We start from the raw sequence: 22,210 nt of genomic DNA, 5'->3' as shown, positions 1-22,210 counted from the left end.
GAGTTTCTAATGATCAAAATACTAGATGGCAACTCCATCTTTTTTTGTTTTACTAATAAGAAATAAGAATTCCTAGTTCTTTCCCCTATCACCGAAAAGATCTTGATTCGAGAGGACAATCATCGCGACGCCGCACACGTGCGATATAAGACACAATGAACATTAATTAGAATGGTTAATTTACCATTGAATGTGGTTATTAACATGTTAATTTAATTATTAATAGATGAATAAATTATTAATTTCAAGGAAATTTGAAATGGAATATTATTCCCAAATTTATGCTTAATTATGATAGAAAAAAGAAAGAAAGATTTATAAGTTCTTATCAACGAGTTAAAAACTTAGTTATGATGGTGAAATGGAAATGTGGATTTTGTGTGGATGGAGATTTGAAGTTTTTACAATGTACGTGTTGGTATTTGGTATATGTGAGACCGCGGGTACCATATATTAGCAAGGGATGGCTAGTAGAGCATAAGTTCAAGATTAGTGTTAAACACCATATCCTTTTTAATTTACTTAATTAAAGTTAAGTTTGTTTTTGAAATCTTGTTTAATTTAAAATTTATATTTTCAAATAATATATGTTGAGTTAGTTACCATAGTTTAGAGACTAGCGCCCGGTTTGAGTATATTGAGCTAGTTATTCTGATTTATGGACTAACACCTAATTTAGGCATGTTGAGCTAGTTATCCCAATTTAGGGACAAACACTCAGATTGGAGAAATGCGGATAACTATACTAGATATAAGGTTTAAGCTTGGTTGCGGTCATAGATAAAAGTTCATTTGATAATGAAAAGGCGTCTAAGAGAGGACGAAAATTTATTTGTATCCTAGAGATGTGAAGTCTATCAAGGTTTGTTTAATTAAGTTAAATTAAAGAATTTTTATGTGTTGCATATTTATTTTATATTATATTTTAAGAGTGATCAATTTTATATGAAACAAATTTCAAGTACCTTGCAGCAGTTTCACTTTTGTATTAATTTTTGTAATGTAACAAATTGTTAGCTCATTGTTCATTGTATGTAAACATGTCCTAAAATGTTATATTTTAGATTTAATTTAGAATGTTATAAAATCATCTTGGATGATGTAATGTTAATTATTTTTAAACTAGGATAATTTATATTATGTCTTGACATAAGTTTGCTTTTAAATCCTTAGATAAGCTAAACTATACTTCGATTTTATTTAATAATAATTCTATCATTTGAAAAATGTCAATAATGAATGTTTTGTCTTGAATTATAAATTAAAGATGCTAAAAACATTAATTGTTGGATGATATTGAGAATGTGAAAGTCTTGGAAGGTGGGACACTAAATTGGTGAAAATATTGGATGATGAGAAAAGTTGAAATCTTTATTTGTATGGTGTGAAAATTTGATTAAGTTGATAACTTGGTAATGAAATAAATAGGAGAAACTCTACCAAAGTTTTTGAAAAATAAAAATCCATGCACTATTAGCGATTATATAACAAGTATATATGGAATATCATGTGATTAAATTTGGGGTTAAATTAATTGTAGTAGATAAATAATTCTCATATAAACCTAAGGAAAAAGGAAGAGACGTAGAAGAAGAAGAAGAAGTTTGGTGAAGAGGAACCTAAATGTACTGCTGGCAATGGATATTCAGAAGTGAAAACAATATGTAAAGGTTCAATATCAAATTTATGTGTTTTTATTTGTGAGAGGAATCATTTTGTGAAGGACCACCCAAAAAAGGAATAACTCAATGCTATCTTAGTGGAGGATGATGTTAAGAAATAGCATACACAAATCCAATGCATGTGTTAAGTGGCTGAATTAGGGGATTCAATAAAAGAGTTAGCCTAATCAAGGGGGATTTGGCTTGGTCATACTACCTTGAGCGAGGGAGAATTGGGGGAGTTCTATGCATATTAGTGAAGAAATATACCTTGGTGAAGGGAACAAAATTGGTTGTTATACAATAGACACTAGCAACAATATTGTCTATTTTCTATACTTACAAGTTGCATATCAAGTTTGGAAAGTTGAATGAACTTATGAGGGTTCATTTGAGTTTGATAAGATAGGATTTAGAGGAAGAAGAGATAGTAAGAGAAAAGGTGATTGTTTATTGATTGCATGCCTTTTCCCTCGAAACAGTGAGCCTAAATAGGCCATTCAATACAACTGTAAACTAAATAATAGGAACTCCAGTAGTGGAGAGCTGAAGACTAGGGATGCTCTTGCTAATCCCGTTACTTATTCTCTGACCCATTCAATTACTTAATTAAACAATGAAATAAATTAAACAATGAAACAAACAAAACATAAAGTAATTCCACGTAGACTCTCTCCATGCAGTAGTAGCAAGAGATCCACGTGCCCAATGCTCTTATCATTCCCTCTCCCTTGAATTCTCCTTGTCCGCAAGGTTGAATTGAGGATAAGTTTTTGCAAATCGCCACAAATTTTCCCACGAAGAATCTTCTGGCAATGCGCCCTTCCATTTCACCAAGATTTCCGTTCGTGGCCTGTATTTCCCCTTCTGGATAACCCTTCTATCAAGGACTGCTTCTGGTTCTGGTAACACCACAGCACCTGATGTAATTGGAGGAAGGGTGATCACCGTGTCCTTGGCTATATCTCCCCACTGTTTCTTTAGTAAACTGGCATGGAAAACATCATGTATGCGTGACCCTGTGGGAAGGTCTAATTTGTATGCCACTGGTCCAATGCGAGTGAGAACCTTGAAGGGGCCAAAAAACCTGGGTGATAACTTTAAGGAACTCCTGAAAGCTACCGTTTTTTGGCGGTATGGTTGCATTTTTAAGAACACATAATCTCCAACCTGAAATGTGACCTCCCGATGATGCAAATCTGCCCGAGATGTCATGCGTCCATGTGCAACAATTAAATTCTGTCTGAGGTCCCGCAGGATGACCTCTCTTGTGCGCAGCATTTGATTTACTGCTTGAAGCTTTGTAGTTCCTGGTATATAGGAGATCATAGATGGAGGAGGGACCCCGTACACAGCTTCAAATGGAGAAACCTTCGTTGTTGAATGAATGGCCGTGTTGTAACCATATTCAGCCTAAGCCAGCCATTCCATCCATGCCTTTGGGTGGTCGCAAGTGAAACAGCGCAGGTACTGTTCAAAGGTCCGATTAACCACTTTGGTTTGGCCGTCCGTTTGCGGATGGTAACTGGAGCTGTAGTTAAGTGTCGTGCCATGTAGCATGAATAAAGACTTCCAGAAGGAGCTGATGAAGATTTTATCCCGATCACTCACTATAGAACACAACATGCCATGTAATTTGACCACATTATTTAAGAAACACTTCGCAACCGTCACTGCAGTGTAGGGATGTTTAAGTGGCATAAAATGGCTGTATTTGGAGAGCCGATCCACCACAACCATAATAACACAGTAACCTTGCGAAGATGGTAAGCCCTCGATAAAATTCATAGATATGTCCGTCCAAATGCGTTGGGGGATTGGGAGAGGCTGAAGTAACCCCGCTGGCCTTAAAATTTCATGTTTACAATGCTGGCCACCTCACATTCTCTAATGAAGTTCTTGACAGATGTTCGTATGCCAGGCCATAGAAAGCTGGAGGAGATGCGGGTCAAGGTCTTCAAATAGCCAAAATGTCCACCTGCAGGGGATGAATGCCCATCGGCCAAAACAACAGGTAACAAAGAGAATGTAGGACTCAAGTGTATCCTCCCTTTCTGCATCCAAACCCCATCTATTTAAACCAATTTTAAAATGGGACTGGTGGCCACAGTCCTATAATAGGGCTGCTGCTGGACTTCTTGTTGTAGAGTTTCCCACCAGTCTGTAATAGGAGCTGATATAGCGTGTAATTGTGCTGCTGCCACGCGAGAGAGAGCATCAGCTCCCTGATTTTCCTTGCCCTTGCGATACTGAATGCTGTAATCGAACCCCATAATCTTTGGCAGCCAACGAGCTTGAGAAGGCGTGGTAAGTCGTTGTTCAAGAAGGTACTTCAAGCTTTGATGATCGGTCTTGATCACAAATGTTCTGCCCAATAAATACGGCCGCCATTTCCGCACTGCCTTCACTACTGCGAGCATCTCCTTGTCATACGTTGACAATAATTTAGCCTTGCCCTTCAAGGCCTCATTGTAATAAGCAATTGGCTGATTGTCTTGAGATAAAATTGCTCCCAAGCCATCACCACACGCATCACACTCCACTGCAAATTGCTGTGCAAAGTTTGGAAGTCGCAGCACAGGTGGGGACGTGAGGGCTTGCTTCAGTTTATTGAAAGCAATGAGCGCCTCCTCAGACCAGCGAAACCCCTCCTTGGATAGGAGCTGATTTAATGGTGCATCTATGACGCCAAATCCTCTCACAAATTTTCGGTAATATCCAGCAAAACCGAGAAACCCACGGACATCCTTGGGAGTTGCTGGAATTGGCCAATTTTGGACGGCTTGGATTTTGGCAGGGTCCACTGCTACTCCTTCAGCAGAAATGAGGTGCCCTAAATAACCCACGGTAAGCACTCCAAACTGGCATTTTGAGAGCTTTACATACAGCTGGTTGTCCGAGAGAATACGCAGCACTTGACGGAGATGTTGTAAGTGATCCATCCAAGACCTGCTATACACCAAAATATCATAAAAAAATACCAATATAAATCACCGTAAATGAGGGCGAAAGAGGTCATTCATGAGACTCTGAAAAGTTTCTAGGGCGTTTGTCAATCCGAATGGCATGACCACAAACTCGTAGTGACCGTCATGAGTGCGAAATGCGGTTTTTGGAATGTCTTCCGGCTGGACTCTAATCTGGTGATACCCGGAGCGCAAGTCCAGCTTTGAAAAGAACTTCGTGCCATGTAATTCATCAAGCAACTCATCAATGACTGGAATGGGAAACTTGTCTTTAATTGTGATTTCATTGAGCGCCCGATAATCAACACAAAATCGCCAAGACCCATCAGCCTTTTTAATCAACAAAACCGGAGAAGAAAAGGGGCTGTGACTGGGGCGAATAACTCCAGATTGTAGGAATTCCTTGACCAGTTTTTCAATCTCATTTTTTTGATAGTGCGGGTACCTGTAAGGCCGGCTGTTGATTGGAGATTTATTGGACATCAAGGGAATTTGGTGGTCATGGCTGCGCGTAGGTGGCAGCGTTGTAGGCTCCTGGAAAACATGTGCAAAATCTGAAAGGATGAGATTGAGGTCAGGTGACCACGCTGAGGCTGTCTTTGGCTTTGTCTCCGTTTCTATATGCACAAAATACCCCACACCTGATAAGTGGATCAACTCCTTATCACTTAGGGGAGCGAGTTCAGTGTTTGATAGTCCTCTCAATGTGTACGTCTGGCCTTCTTGTTTAAATGACATGATGAGCTTTTTGTAATCGGTCTTGATGGGGCCTAAAGTCTCCAGCCATTACACTCCTAATACGGCTTGGCAGGCTGCCACTGGAAGCACAAAGAAGTCTGCGCGAACAATGATTCCTTGAATCGATAAAGAAAGGCCTAAACACCTCCCAGTACACTCAATAATCTCCTTGTTCCCAACTGTGACTTGGATGGTTTTGCCACGAATAACATGTAGTCCCAATTTGGTTGCCGTGGACTGATCAATAAAATTATGGGTGCTTCCCCCATCAATGAGCACTGTCACAGCCGTGTTTCCTGCTCTACCAATGACACGGAAAGTCTGTGGGTGGTTTGTTCCCACCAGAGCATGAAATGATATCTCTGGAAGGTCTTCCTCAGGCGTCACAATCTCCATGTCCACATCGTCTCCTTCCTCCTTCTGCTGCACATCCACCATCATGAACAACTGAGGTCGTGAACAACAATGTCTGGGAACATATCGTTCATCACAATAGAAACACAACCCTTTTTCACGTCTTTCCCTTGCCTCATGACCTGTTATCCGTCTAATAGGTGTAGTTGGGTGAGTTGTTCGTTGAGCCGGGGCAGGACCCAAGAGTCCCATGGTGTTTGTGTGTGGTGGTTTCGGCTGGAATGAAGGTGTTGTCGCTGGTCTGATTGGATTGTTGAATTTCCTTTGGAATTGATTTCATTCTTCAATTAAATGAGCCACACTAATGGATTCGGAGAGAGTTTTTGGTTGCTTAACTCGAACATCCAAACGAATTTCATCTTTTAATCCCGTAATAAAACACCCCACCAGGAAATTTTCTGGGAGGTCATCAACCTTGTGAGACAGTTTCTCAAAGGCTTCTTGATATGCATTCACAGTCGTGGTTTGCTTAAGTCTGGACAATGCTTCTGACGGATCATCATACTCAGTTGGTCCAAAACGGTGGAGAAGGGCTGAGACAAACTCCTTCCAGCGTAATAGTCCCTTGCTTTTCGTATACCAATGATACCACTGCAAGGCGACACTCGACAGATGAAATGATGCCAATTGTACTTGTCATGGAGCGTCAATGTTCTGGAACTCAAAGTATTGTTCTGCCTTAAATATCCAGCCAGTGGGATCCTCCCCTTCTCCAGAATAGGTTGGAAAATTCAACTTGAGGGTAGTGTGGTTTCTGTCAGCATTGAAGGTTGCAGACGACCTGTCGTGAGAAGTACTTCCCCCAGCAAAAGGATTTACTTCCCTCTCACTGGAACGATGGGAATGGGCGATCCTCATCGCTTGTAGCTTTGCCATGACTCCCTGAAGGGCGTCGTTGACTCGATTGAAATTGTGATTCAATTCGTCAAAATTGGCGTCGTGTCGTTCGAGAGTTTCTGTGATCTCAGCACGAAACTCCGCATTAGTTTTACCACGCGTGTCCATGGATTAACCAGGCTCTGATACCACTGATAAGATAGGATTTAGAGGAAGAAGAGATAGTAAGAGAAAAGGTGATTGTTTATTGATTGCATGCCTTTTCCCTTGAAATAGTGAGCCTAAATAGGCCATTCAATACAACTGTAAACTAAATAATAGGAACTCCAGTAGTGGAGAGCTGAAGACTAGGGATGCTCTTGCTAATCCCGTTACTTATTCTCTGACCCATTCAATTACTTAATTAAACAATGAAACAATGAAACAAACAAAATATAAAGTAATTCCACGTAGACTCTCTCCATGCAGTAGTAGCAAGAGATCCACGTGCCCAATGCTCTTATCAGAGTTTTTTCAAATCTCTATATGGTTTTGTTTATAAAGAAAAGGATGAAATAATGGGATGATTATAGAAAGGGGTGGAATATTAAGATGTTTATAATTCATTCATCTCTATATGGTTATGTTTATAAAGAAAGGGATAATACTGGGATGTTTATAGAAAGTTTCTAAATTTCATTAAAAAACAAGCTTACAAATGAATGAATTAGCATTTAGGATTGCCAAGGGAATGATTATTATTTATGTGTGATGAGAAGCATTGCATATAGTTTTCTAAAGATCATGAAATTAGTCTCAACACATTGGTTTGATTTTATAGAAAACAAGCCAGACTCTAAAAAGAAACAAAGTCATAACAAGGTTCAAAACAGGTTGATGATGGATTTTATAGAAAACAAGCAAGACCCTAGAGAGGAACAAAGTCATAACATGTTTTAGAACAGGTTAATGATAGGAATGGTAAGTCCTTGTTCACCGTACACTTCATGTGAATAACGGGTTCATGCTAGCACGAATATAAACTAGGATGATAGACAATCTAAGTCATAAAAAACACAGCTAACTTCGCAACAATAGGGCTAGTAGTTGGCCGAGGAAGTTGCATCGGTGTTATGGGTGGCATTTATAGCATAATAATAGGTGGTTATGGAGGTTATGAACATGACTAGTTCTGGATAAACATGATCAAATCATAAGAGCATGGCTAGTTAGACATGGAACATGGATAAAACTATTCTTGATGCCATTAAGTTCATGAGAACATGGGGGAATACTAATACAAACTTACTGGAAAAAAAAGACCCTCATATTCCAAACTATCCAAGTAATGTTAGAAAAAAAAACCCACAAGTTGTTAACAAACCTATTTATTTTTATCATTGTTCTTTCCTTTAAATGACCATTTTGTTGGCTTTCATGTATTTAAATTAATCCTTTTAAAATATAAAAAAATAATCATTATGCCATTGTTGCATTACAAGAATTGTAAGAAACTCATTACTTGTTACAACCATTTAGTGGACATGCCGAATAAGAATTGAACTTGTGTAACAACCAAACTGATACCATTTAAGTTCATGAGGTCTTAATAACCAAAAAGGATGCTCACATTCAAAGATTATTGAATATAATTCTCAGACTTCTCTTCCTAGTTTATCATCAATATTGACTTTAAAAAACAAAAAGAAAAAAATCTTGTTAATATTTCTTTTTTATTGTTTCCAATATGATGGTTTCTCAAATTTTAGACAAGGATAAACCCTCTGTGGACATTTCTTTACCTTTATAAATTGAAGAACAAACTCTAGTGTCTTTTTACCACAAGTTATGACCATCACAGCCTTCAAAACACTCACTTGTTTTAATGACATTTTTCTTGTGTTTAGAGAAACTATCTCTCCAATTCTTCAAGCTTTCGAGTTATTTCTTGGAGACCCCAATCTTATTGTTGATGAATTTGTGCATGAAATTTTGCCTTTTTAGCAACACTTATTGGTTTCTTCATTCCATCAAATCAAATTAGGCTTCTTCTAGGATTTATTTTTAAAAAATTAGCACAATAAACTAAAAATATTGGCAGAATAGCACAATTGGAAAAAAAGTTAGTGAAATAGCATAGTTTGTACATGTCACGATTGAAAAAACATGATATTTATAGCTTATCGCTATTCAAAATAGAGACATAAAAAAATATTAAATGGACAAGAGAGAGGATAGATGAAAGGAAGAAAGAAAAGACCTCGGAGACACTCTGAGACTTCGATTACGATACCATTGTTACCATAAAAAAAATCTCGACAAAACAAATCCAACAACATCAAAGAAAGTCATCAATAGTGACCTGAGTGAGCCATATTTGCTACCAAAGATAAGTGAGCCACCCACCACCTATGGGCGGCAAATATGGCACACTCGGGTCACCTTTTGTGACCTTTATTGGTGTTATTGAATTTATTTCATCAAGTTTTTTCTGATGGTATCGATGGTGTTATAATTAAAACTTTGGTGTATCTCTAGGGTTTTTTTCTTCTTCTTTTTTTGTTCTTTCTTTTTCTCTCTACTCTTTTCTTCTCCTTTAATGAATTTTTATGGATGCCATTATTCTGAATAAAAACAATATATAAATATAATGTTTTCCAATCACGACATGTATAAAACTATGCCATTTGGTCAATTCTTTTTTCAACTGTATTATTTCACCAATATTTTTTTAAAAAAGTGAAAATAAGCAAAAATAACCTTATGGTAGCACCAAATTGTCTGTCTCAAAATTCACCACCATCATTTCTTGACAAATAATAAAATAATTTATGTGGTTATTGATAGGTTCAACTTTCTTAGAGACTAATCATAAATATTGATGGAGTTCTATTTTTAAATGGAATAAAAGTGATGGTTAAAATTAAATTACAAGATAAGTTTAACTTAATTGTAAAAGAGCTAGTAAAGGATAACAAGTTAGGATATGATTTGTTTGATTGGTTTGAATGACTATAAGAATTACATATACTTATAGTGGTGGACAAATAAACACCATATAGATAAATACTAGCTACCTCACTCGTGTTATGTTGTAGATCAGAATAAAAATTTTCTCGACATCATAAAAAAAAAGTGCAAGTATCATTAATGAGTTTTCTAGTAACAAGAAAAATATTAATTGTGAACTTACAATTTGGTGTATGTTAAATATGATAAAAAAAAAACATAAGTTTTTCTTTACATTACAATTTTGAATTATTTGTTTACTAGAATATTTGTTTTTAGACAACATTCTATCATTATCACAAAAGCAAGTTTCAATTAAAAAAAATATCCTGATAATTTTGATGTGATTATATTAAAACCCACGAGAATAACATAGTACTCGTGCATTGCCACGAGGAACTCTTTGGCAGCATCATCAAATTTTGCATAGCAACTCAATCTTGAAACATCCCAACCTAAGTCCTTGCTTAACCTAAGTTCGTGGTGGTTGATTCGATATAACTATGTCGGCTTGGCAGGTCAAAAGACAACTCAAATGATCAATAAAAATCTGATTTAACTTAAAACATTCACGATGAAATCTTTTTTTTTTTCAATATAGAGATGATGACATATCAGATTAACGCGCGTCAACCCGAGCTGACCTGTCAAACTTATGATTTAGGTTATGGACTCGACTAAGTTTCATAACTTTGTTTTTCAAAATTATTTTTATTTAACTACACAATCACTAAAGCCAAAAAAAATTATTTGCTATTTTTTTATAATAAACATATTATATTTGTAATTAATTAAATTTTAATAAAATCACACCTGAATGTTGAAAAACAATAATAAAAAAAAACATGCTAGGAAACTTGGCATGGGGAGCCAATTGCGACTTATCTATAAAATGAAAAGGTCAGATATGCATACCTAGCCTTTTCTTTTTTGTTAACTCCTTTAAAAACACAAAATAATCTAACAACACGTCGTTTAGAAACCCAAAATCCAACTACCAGACAGAAGGTTGAAAAATCAAGGATGGAGACTTTTGAAAAAAAAAGATTTTCAACCAATTTTAATCTAAAAACATCTAATAAACACTCTAATAACCCAAAAAACACAAAATAATCTTCCAACTCAAAACACGTCAAAATTGGTAAAAAAATAAATATACAAAATCAAGTTGAAAACAATTCATATCAATCTTTATATATATATATATATATATATATATATATATATATATATATTATCAAATAAAACTTGTTGATAGCAAGAACGTCTTGTTTAATCATTGGATTTTGATCAACTATTGATTTTCTTTTTCTTCGCTAATTTTTAATGATGTTTTTATCTTTTAATTAGGACTGAAAATAAATAAAATAAAGTTTTGAATTCAAATGAAAATTATGAAAAGTAAAGAGACCGAAATTAACGTCTTGTTTCGTCATTGGATTTTGATAACCATTGATTTTAAATCCCTTATAAGTTTTTGGCTTTTTTTTAAACTTCATTATTGTCAGAAACACTGTTTGCAATTGTTCAATGCCAAAGTTATAACTTTTAAAGACGAGCCTTTCTATCTGCTATCATTTGAAACAATTTCTGCCTTCCCAATTCCTATTCACTGGTGCAAAATCAATTTGTTGCTGACGTTCTTCTGTTTCTTGTTCCAGCATATTCTTCTAGCTGTGAAAGCACTGAGATTTCTCTTTTCCGTTGGATTTTTTTTTGAGTTCTGTTTAATTTTAGATAGTTGATTGAAAAGCATACAGCCTCATCTCCCCCGGCGGGCAATGGAAGATTGAAGCATGCAGCCTCGTCTCCCCTAGCGAGCAATGGAACCCTCTCTTTTCGTCTCTATTTTCAACAAATTGAAAGAGATCTGCCTCGTAGAGAATATCAGAAGAGAGGCCTCCATCTGATTCTTTTGATTTCATTTCTTGATGATACGGTGAAGGTACGAAATACAGGGCAGTTTGGCTGGCAATTGGCAACGGAGAGTGATCTGGAATCTGGGAAGAAGCCAAGAATGTGAATGGTGGTTTTCATTACCACTTGACACTTGGATTTGTGTCCTGTGGGATTAATAGAGATCTTGAAAATCAAGATGATGGTTTTATTCTTTATACAGCTATGATTGAAAGACTTCGAGACGGCTGTTTATTAGTTTGATAGTAATTATTTTTTAAAATGTAATTTAAAGTAAAAAAAATTAAGTTTTTTAAAACGTAGAAATATACCTATATTAGCATCAAAATCCCAATTAAAGGCACTAAGTAAAAATTATTACAATATTAAATCTGTGATAAATCAGTAACACCCGTAATTATTGGTAATCGATGAATTCCAAGCTGTGAGAATTTTCAACTATCTGGCACTGACCAGTCCAAAACCCTTGCATGTTCCTGACTATGGAAACTTCACACTACTTGTAAGAGCAGTCACTGGCCCATCACCAGCAACAGTAACAGCAACATGTATTCACTTGAATAAATGCCTTGCGAAAATTTGTTTTAATTAAATAAATTATGACTTAATAAAAAATTAACTTTAAAAACTTTTATTTTTTCTACTTAAACAATACTTTGTTTTTTATATTTAATTCTTGATTTATGGTGGCTAATTAAAAGTTGCTAATGATATAAATTAATTCTTATTGATTTTTCAACCTTTTAACTCTTAAAATTCATTAAAAAAAAAAGTGAATGAAGAATTTTAAAACTATATTTTTTTCAGATTTTCACATTTTTCCTCACCTTATATTTTTAGTGTTTTCTTCTCATTTTATACTTTGATTTTCCTTTTAAATCTAGAGTTTAGATTCATATTGTTGAGAAATATTTGAATTTTATATTTTTTGGTTCAAAATCCTTAACTTAGAAGTGTATTTAAACCACAGTGATGGTGTTGGAATCTTGAGAGACATATTGCATATATTCTAGTTGCATAAGTAATGAGCAACAAGACTTTAATAACAAATTATTCATCCTTGACGACAACAACAAAATCAAGATTCATTCTTTTAAAGTGCTTAACAAGGAAGTAGTTTTTTATTTTATTTTAATTTAAATATAATTAATTTAAGCATGTTTGTCTTGAGTTTATAGATTCAAAACATTAGATTGCTTTAAAAGTAAGAGTAATAAATAAATTAAAAGTAAGATAAACAGTAAAGATAAATAAGCATAGGAATTGTAAAGAACATAATAAATATAATAAAATAAGTTGAAAGTTCTAATAAGCAATTCTCAAAATTTCTATCATCTTGGTCCATTACCACATTGCAACATCGGCCTCTTGATCTGTTCTAGTCGAGCTATAACTACTCTTGTCAAGAAATCCATTACCACATTGCAACAGAACAATAATTATATATATATAAAAAAAAAACTGGTCTAAAAGGGACTTTCATGGATCCGGAACTAAAAGGCATAGATGATTTCTACATCGAAATGATATTTTCGTCGACAAATTGGTAGCCAATTGTTTTTTTTTTTTTTTTTTGATTTGCTAAGAGAGGGATAAATTGAAAAAATAGAGGATCAAAATAAAAAACATGAGGAAAATAGATTACAATCTAAAAGCTGGTGCGTAGCATTCACTTTGAAGCTCCTACTCCTCGCATAAAAACTTTTCAACACTTATGGATTTTAAAATTTTAATTTTAGTATAAAACTTTATTTTTTTATTTTTAGTTTGAGAAAGAAAAGAGAGTTTATGGATTATAGTGGTGGTGAGAGAAACATCAGTTTACATCGAATCTAGCAACTAAAAAAAGTTAATTTTGGTGTTAATAAAGAGTTTCACTTGAATATTGTTTTACTTTTAAATTGGTTGGGAAAATAGAAATGACCTTAGAAAATTTTGGAATTTAGATTTTTTTTTCTTGGTCTATTTTTTAAGTTATTTGAATGTATAAACAGGTTTATTTAAATCTCCATGGTATTTTTGGGTCAAATTATGGTTTATAAATAACATTTTAGATGTAAAACACTCATGTCCCGATTTCCAGTAACTAGATAGTTGGCAACATATTGTTTGCTTTTTTTTAAAAAAAAATATCAAAGCCTAAGCACCACACAAGCAGGGCAGACAGACTCATGCACCTGATCTTTTTTTTATTAAGGCCTGAAAGAGCTGGGCCACTTAGACCCGCATGCCTAGGTTTTTTTGTATTTTTTTAATTTCATTATTTGATTTTGTTATATATATATATATATAACAATTTGATTGTTTAATATTTGGTTTATTTTAAATAGATATTCATAAGTTATTTTGTTTTGCTATCCATTAAATTATTATGGTTTCAAATAAATATTTTTTTATTTTCTTAATGCTTGATTTTGTAAGAGTTTATTTTTGTTGTCATATTTTTAGTAATCTAAGTTGTTTTTAAACTCATCAAGTTGACTGGTTCACATCAGGTTAACTCCCACAAGTTTAATTTTTTTTTACTAGAAAATATGTTAGCAAATACCTAACTTTTTAATTTACATTAAAAAAATTGATCTAACCTATAGCATAGTGCATTCCAACGACGTAGTAATAATAATATACAATATCTTTTTATTTATTTTAGATATCAACACACACACACAACACACACACACACACAGATATTGTTTGTGTTAACAACTTTTGGTTAAGGAATAGTTATTTGTCTTCTTTGTAAAGCTAGGAACTAAAAAATAAAAAAAATTAAACTTTATACTGAAATTAAGTTTTAAAAATATTGAGTAACCAAAAAGTTATCATTTAAAAAGCAATAGGGATAGAGTAAATTTTTTACATTAAATTTAATACCGTCACTCATTTATTTATTTGTTCTTTTTCACTTTGACTCTGAATCTTTCAATCTTGTCATTTCTTGATAAATTTGTCTAAATTAGCCTTTAATTTTTTCCTATAAAAATGTAATTAAAAAACAAAAAATGAAGGAAAAAAAATTAAAAAGAGCATTGTGGTAATTTACATTGCTCTATATGTAGGTTAATAATAAATAATTTCATCATGAATTTTAGTGTTTGTTAACAAGGAAGTAGGGGTAATTATTTTCGGTTTGGTTTGATTTTTACTTATAAAAATAACCAAGCCAAAATTCTATAAAATACAAAAAATAAAATTGAAATCGAACTGAACCAAATCAAATCAAATATTTTTTAAAATATTCTAATAGATTTAAATAAAAATTTTTTATAATTTAATTTTTATAATTTTCTTAGATTAATTAATTTATTGATGTTTTTTCACATCCCTACACACTAATAAGAAGTAGATGTGTGCCGTTTGTTTTGGAAAGCCGTTGTTACATCAAGAAGATGTAGTTGGGATCTGTACCCCGTTTAGTTTTTTTCTTGCAGGTCTTGGGTTCCCTTTTCTAACATTAAAAAAAAAAAAAAGTAGTGTTATCCCACATGCGTAATTTAAATTTTAATGCACTGCCGAAAGAATTATTAAATCTTTTTGTTAAAAAAAATACCTAGAATTAGAATGAAAATAACATGGACGACAATAATAAGGCACAAATTTGGTTTAAAATGCTTATCCTAAAAGGGATTTAAAAACCTTTTAAAAATATTTTTGAAAAAATTTAAATTTTTTTTAATTTTAAATTAATAATTTTTTAATAATTTTAAATTATTTTAATATACTATTCTAAAAAGAATTTTTAAAAAATACTTTCACGTTGGCAATTCCATGATCGATGAGCAGACATTTATCCATATATCTGCCTAATGTCGCCGACGACATGACAGCAAGCGATGGATTTGACAACAACATTGCGGCTGTGTTTAAACAGGTTAATTAAATTTTTAAAAAAATTATCTGAAATTAATTTTTTTATATAATTTTAAATTATTTTGATATATTAATATTAAAAATAAATTTTAAAAAATAAAAAATATATTATTTTGATAATACAGATGGATATTTTGAACACAAATTGACCACTGTTTTCAAGATTTCCATGCGCAAAGCAAGCAAGAAAACAAACACAGAGAAAGAAAATCAAGATAACCAAAAATACAAATTTCATTCAAAATACAAAAACTGTAGCACACGTACACCACGCCACGTCCCTCTATCTTTATAAATCATTGTGTACGTCAGTTAAGCCCTCGTCCCCCCCCCCCCCCCTCTCTTCCTTCTTTTTCTCCTTCACACCCGTTAATCTCTCTCTCATCTCAAGCTGCCGGGATCTTAGCTCATGAAACCGCCTGCTTGTGCAGCTTGTAGGCACCAACGTAGGAGATGTAGACCAGATTGCCCTCTGGCTCCGTTTTTTCCTCCTGAGAAAGCAAAAGATTTTGAGGCTGCTCACAAGCTTTTTGGGGTACATAATATTGTCAACAACCTCAAGAAAATAATCCCCGAACAGAAACCTGAGTCTATTACATCTATGGTTTATGAAGCTAATGCTCGAGTAAGAGATCCTGTTAGTGGCTGTACTGGCATCATTTCAAGATTGCTGCAGAATATTAACGCTGTCAAGGTTGAACTTGAGTTTGTGCAAGCTCAAGTGGCCTGCTTTCATACCCTGCAACAACAACTTGGAGACCAAAATGTTGTTGATAACGTAGGCTTTGTGGACTTTCTTCAAGAAAACAGTAGTGCTAATATTGTCCAATCTCTTAATCAAGATTGTGACTTTTTGTATGAGAATCTTCAGAACCCTCAGCAACTTCAAGAATCCAGTTTTGCTCAAGAAACTAAACTGTTTGATGGTGTTCATCAAGGGATTTCTCTTTCTATTGGCCAGCCTGCTGTTAAGACTGAAAGGCCTCCATCATCATCACCATCCTCTTCAAAAGCACACGGGAAGCGACCACTCCAGGATGTGAGCGATGACGGTTTTTGATATTCTTGATTAGTGCATGCATATAATTCTTACTGTTTTTATTAGTCAATGTCAAGAGTTAATAGGTGATATATAAGCATAACAGTTACAAGTGTCAAACAATTAACAAGAAAGAATTGTGTTTTTGTAATGTTAAAAGAGTTGAAACCCAAATTAAAATTGATGAGGGTAATTAGATAATAGAGTAAATTATTCAAAAAATAAATAAATACTGTTGTCTTCTTAATTTGTGTTTGTGCATATAAGACTAGATAATTACGTTGTTTTGCAAAGTCTGAGGCCATGCATTCATTTCACTGTGGAGCAACTCTGAGTGATTGTGTCGGTTATGATTACTTAAAGAGCCATAAATTAATGTTTTGCTTGTAGAATGTTGCTTTGAATCACCCAGATTAACTTCAAATGAGATTATATCTGGTTTTTCGTTTTATTTCACACATTACCAAATGCATGAGTAAATACTACTGAGCTAGTAAGGATTAAGACTGATTCCTCTGCAGATGGTTTCCATCAACAATTGGTTTGGACTTGGGATAGTAGGTGTTAGTGACAAGTATTCCTACAAGTTTACAATTGTGTTGCATAAAAAAGAATAGGATAGCTCAAGTTTTTGCTTTCACATATTATGCAAATAATATCATTTCATTCATTCATGTTTTTGGATAGCAAGTGCAAAATTTCTTGGACCTTGTTTTATTTTCCGAGACCCCCAAAGGGCTGCTTGAGCATTGTCTTGCTACAGAGTGGCCTACCTTACTACTTTTGTTGTGTAGTTTGGGCTTTAGGTCCCTGGTTGACCGAGAGAGACTCTCAGGGAAATGTGATAATCAGTATAGGAGTGGACAATCAGTATAGCATGTATTTGCACTGTAAAAAGAAGATGCTTCACTCTAGTGGTAATCAGTGTCTTCTTACCAATGTGATATGCTGTTATTACTGATGCAAGTTCTGTTTTGTTCTGTTTTCAGTTCCATAGAGGATTAAAACACGATGGAAAATCATGCCAACACGAGCAGTGGACAGTATAAAGGATGATACCATGGTATTTTCTCGGAAAACTGATAAATGACAAAGATTAGACTGAAAACTGTTGCAGTAGCTCTGCTCAGGTTTCTTATAATTTTGATTGTTATATACCGAGAGGAGACACGTGCCAGCAGGAAATTCATACAGTGACATGTTTGATAGATTTGCATTACACAACTTAGCTTCTTTTTTTTATTTTTTTACTTTGGCAGGAGAGAATTCCACTGTTTCGTGCCTTCTGTGATTATGGTCTCATTTAATCATTTGAATTTAGCAATGTCATTGAATAGCACAATCTTAAATTTCTGTTGCACCTGTAAATCCGCACCCTGCTGGAAGTTCACTTTTGATGTGGATCATTTTCTGTATATGAAAGTGGAGCTAACTTTGATGTGAAGTCCTGCCTCGCTTGAAAGTTTGTTTCACAAGGTGAATTGTAGTTAATATCCACAGTACTCAAGGTATTCGCTGTTTAGGCTGCAGCCCATGATTTTTTTCATGATTTGTTTTGGCTACAGTTGAAAACATCAAGTAATGGCTATCGATGGTTGTTGGATTTATCAATTCAGAGTCCTACAAAGGTAAGGAGAGGTTTAGATAGCTGCTTAAAAGCTGAAAGAAATGCTAGCCATTTGAAAGATTATGATGGACCGACCGATCCTGTGAATAAAGCCATCTCCCTCTTTTCCATTTCTACTTGGAGCCACCTGAATTCTGGACCCCAATGCCAACCCGTTGATCGACGGAAAAATTGGCTCCACATGAAGAAGCATCCATGCAAGTTGGTCAAAACCATGTGATTTTGTGGCCTTTCTTTTTGGATTTGTCTTGCATTCATAGCCACAAGTTAACATCTTCTCACGTCAGCTTCTAGTTTTGTTGCATTGTGTTTGTTGTTCATGACCTCTTAAAAGCTCATTCAATCCTGTATAGTCCGAGTAAGATAGCATTAACATTGAAATCCTGTCCCAGGACTACCAAGCAAACAAACATGACCTTCTTTGAATGGCCATGTCCTGAGATTTTTCATCTGGAAGATGTACCGCCCCTTTTTTTGGCTCAGGAACAACTGACGATTCTGTGCACCCAACAACAACCAGTACCGTGCCAATAGTTTCAATCCTCTGTTTCAAAAAAAACTGGTGTTAAATGTCAAACAGCTTCGGAGTCGCTAAGAACGACAAGATCCCAATTGCCTACATTTCCGCTGGCATTCTAATTGCTAACAAGAAATGTTCTGCTGCTACTTTGTTAGTGCTTGAAATCATGCATTTATACATATATACTATATAATTTCCATCATTCAGAACATGCTACGATGAAAACTAGATGATATCTACATGCTATTGTTCTAACTTCTAACAGAACTTGCAAATAGCCCAGGCCATGGTTTGCTATCTCAAATCCCAGCTCCCTTTCTGCTAATTATGAGCTTAATTATGCAAACACAACAGCTGTCCCTTCTCTTCTATAAAGAAATCAACTCCCACTGGTGAAATTGATTGTGCTTTTTGATAGATAATAGAATTCCGGTCACCACCCTTTGTCCTAATATCTTCAATCATCGTATGCACCGTGCTCATCTTTGGACGGTCACTCGGCGATGAGACCTACCATCTCCCCCTCCATATATTATACCTCAACAACTCAAAATCAAAGACCTCCCAAGTCCACTCTTCTCTTGCCACTCTTTGAGCCCACTTCACTAAACTTTTATCTCTCTCCGTTTGGCATTTTCCCTGTCAATATCTCGAGCAAAATAACCCCAGAGCTATAAACATCGCATTTTTGGGTGAACCTTCTTTGGCTAACATTATTCTGGTTGTTGGACATTAGTTCTGTTGCTTTATAAGCGTTGTTTGAGATAGATGAGGCATGCTGGAGTTGGTAGAGACCAGCTTCAGAAATACTAACCATGCAAGAGAGTGTAAGCTTCCATTTAGTTGAAAATCAGAGACCAAAAGCTAACTCATTAGAATCATAGTAAGCTTTGAATCTAGCAATGCTTGAAAATGTTTCAGTGTGTATTTAACTTTTGTGATTATAATTTAAAAAATATAGATTTAAATAAAATAGTTTTAGTTGGATTAAAATATATATTTAATTAAAATTATTATTAAAGTTGATATTAAATGAAAATGAATAAAAAATATTTAGTTTGGTTGAAATTAATATTAAAAATATTGTTGACATTTGTGTGTGCATATAACACAATGACACTTGCATTTGGTCCCCTTCAATTTTATTTTTGCCACCAACCTTTTAATTTAAGAACTACACTAGAAATACTGTTAGTTATATATATATATATATATATATATATATATATATATAAACTTTTATATAAAATCCACTAATTGAATTGGCTGACCCAACTTTTCCTTCGCGGGCCTCATTATTTTGTCTTTTTTCATAGTAACAACAGCACGTGATGGTCACGAGAGCTGCCAAAATTGCCACCGAGTAACACCACCCAATCACTCACTCCCCTGTTCTTTTCATTCTTCTTTCCTACATCACCTGATTTTGCTGGCTCACTCTCCACCGTCGATGAGAACAATCCAATGCTAACGGTTCACCACAATGTAAAATGGTTTATTTCTGAAATGAAAAACTAGATTTTTAGCTAATGTAATGACTGATCAATTGTCTATTTAAATCTTTGTAGGCTTCTCTTGTGGCATTCACAACTCTAATAATTTTCTTAGCCATATGGAATCACAAATACATGTTGTGGTAGCTATATATTCAGCTTCACAAGTAGATAATGTGACAATAGATTGCTTCTTTGAATTCCATGTGAAAACTGTGTCTTCCATGTAAAAAATAAAACTTGTAATGCTCTTTCTATCATCGATATCTCTAGTCTAATCACTATCACTATAACCCACAAGATCAAAGCTATTAGAATAATCATAGAATAAGCCAAAATCTATGGTACCTTTGATGTATCGTAGAATTCGCTTCAAGGCTTTGAAGTAAGTCATAGTTGATGTCTCCATAAACCTACTCGTAAGTCTTACTTCATCAAAAATATATGGACGAGTACATGTCAAATATCTCAAACTCCTAACTAAACTCTTAAATGTTGTAGAGTTTATATTCCCCTCTTTATCATTCTTTGACATCTTCACTCCACACTCGACTGGAGTATTCACTTTTGCACAATCCTTCATTTTGAATTTCTTGAGAATCTTCTTTGCAAACTTCTCTTGATTCACAAAGATTTCATCTTCTCCTTGTTTGATCTCAATCCCTAAGTAGTAGGACATAAGAGCAATATTCATAATCTCAAACTCCTTGATCATTGCTTGCTTTAAGTCTCCAAACATCTTTGAATTATTTCCTGTAAAGATTAAGTCATCCACATACAAACATACAATAAGTGTATTACCACTCTCTTTGATATTTACATAGATAGTATATTCATGGGACACTTAACAAATCCATTCTTTATGAAATAGACATCAATGCGACTATACCAAGCCCTTAGGGCTGGCTTCAATCTATACAAGGCTTTATTTAACTTTAAAGCCTTGTCTTCATGTCCTTTCACTTCATATCCTACAAGTTGCTTAATGTAAATCTTGTCTTCAAGAAAACCATCAAGAAATGCTGATTTGACATCCATTTGATAGATTCTCCATCTATGTTAGGCAGCGGTGGCAATGATTAATCGAATGGTCTCCAATCTAGCAACAGGAGCAAAAACCTTTTAATAGTCAATCTCATGCTTTTGACTATAGTCTTTTGCCACTAATCGTGCCTTTTATCTCTTAACCTCTCCTTTGACATTCTTCTTTCCTTTGTAGATCCACTTGACACCTATTGACTTCTTTTCATTTGATCTAGGAATCAATCTTCATGTGTCATTCTTCTCAATTCATGCAACTCCCCATCCATAGTAATTCTTCATTTTGCATTTTTTATTGTTTCATCAAACACTATAGTATCACATGTAGCAAGATGACAATATAGTGTTACATCATCAATAGGATTAGTTACCTCATATAAGTCATCAAGGCTCCTCATCTTTTTTGGTGGACTTGGTGGAGTGCCACTACTTAAGCTTTCATTAGAAGAAGAAGTTGAGCTCATTGGTGTTTTTGGAGGTGTGACTATAAGTTCTTGATGATCTTCATATCTTTCCTCCTTTTCATCAAGAATTAGTAAGAAGTCATATTTCTCACCATCATTTACCTTTCAATCTCATGCTCCTTCTTCATTGAACTCAACATCTCTATTAATCACCATCGTTCCTTCATTAGAGTTGTGAAGCTTGTATCCTTTGGACTTTTGGTGATAGCCCATAAAAATCAAATTTTTACTTTTGTCATCTAGTTTGGTCCTTACTTGATCATCTACATGCACATAATCAATGCTTCCAAAAGTTTTTAAGTGAGAGACACTTGGTTTTCTTCTACTCCATGCTTCTTATGGAGTCGTGTCATTCAAGATTTTAATGGGACATCTATTTGACAAGTAGATAGCATAATCTACAGCATCAACCCAAAAATCTTTAGGCATTTTCTTGGTTTTGAGCATGCTTCTCGCCATGTTAAGGATATTTCTATTCTTTCTCTCCACCATGTCATTTTGTTGTAGGGATCTAGGCATCGTTAGGAGTCTCTTTATACCATATCTTCACAAAACTCATTAAAATCATTAGAACAAAATTCACCCCCTATCTGTCCTAAGTGATTTTATAGAATATCTACTTTCTTTTGCAACTA

The 22,210-nt window shown here is 34.4% G+C and overlaps 2 protein-coding genes across 2 annotated transcripts; one reads left to right on the top strand and one right to left on the bottom strand.

The window, feature by feature from the left end:
- The first annotated feature begins 15,735 nt into the window (after nucleotides 1–15,735).
- On the top strand, nucleotides 15,736–17,874 carry LOC133673691 (protein LATERAL ORGAN BOUNDARIES-like). Its single transcript, XM_062094548.1, has 2 exons — nucleotides 15,736–16,430; nucleotides 17,420–17,874. The coding sequence occupies exons 1-2, from the start codon at nucleotides 15,801–15,803 to the stop codon at nucleotides 17,477–17,479; spliced, it is 690 nt and encodes a 229-aa protein (XP_061950532.1). The 5' UTR covers nucleotides 15,736–15,800; the 3' UTR covers nucleotides 17,480–17,874.
- Nucleotides 17,875–20,344: 2,470 nt separating this feature from the next.
- LOC133674681 (uncharacterized mitochondrial protein AtMg00810-like) lies at nucleotides 20,345–20,809 on the bottom strand. The gene has a single exon (XM_062095894.1). The coding sequence runs from the start codon at nucleotides 20,807–20,809 to the stop codon at nucleotides 20,345–20,347; it is 465 nt and encodes a 154-aa protein (XP_061951878.1).
- Nucleotides 20,810–22,210: the final 1,401 nt, after the last annotated feature.

This window comes from Populus nigra, chromosome 15 (assembly GCF_951802175.1).
Source record: "Populus nigra chromosome 15, ddPopNigr1.1, whole genome shotgun sequence".
In the NCBI taxonomy this organism is placed as follows: domain Eukaryota; kingdom Viridiplantae; phylum Streptophyta; class Magnoliopsida; order Malpighiales; family Salicaceae; genus Populus; species Populus nigra.
Note: the sequence above shows the minus strand (reverse complement) of the source record. Positions and strands in the feature narration are given on the sequence as shown.

Bases quoted from the DNA above. Each gene is read 5' to 3' on its own strand.
- LOC133673691 (XM_062094548.1), top strand. From the start codon at position 15,801: ATGAAACCGCCTGCTTGTGCAGCTTGTAGGCACCAACGTAGGAGATGT. The intron at 16,431-17,419 runs GTGAGCGATGAC...TTCTGTTTTCAG, and splicing joins GGAAGCGACCACTCCAGGAT to TTCCATAGAGGATTAAAACA.
- LOC133674681 (XM_062095894.1), bottom strand. From the start codon at position 20,809: ATGTTTGGAGACTTAAAGCAAGCAATGATCAAGGAGTTTGAGATTATG.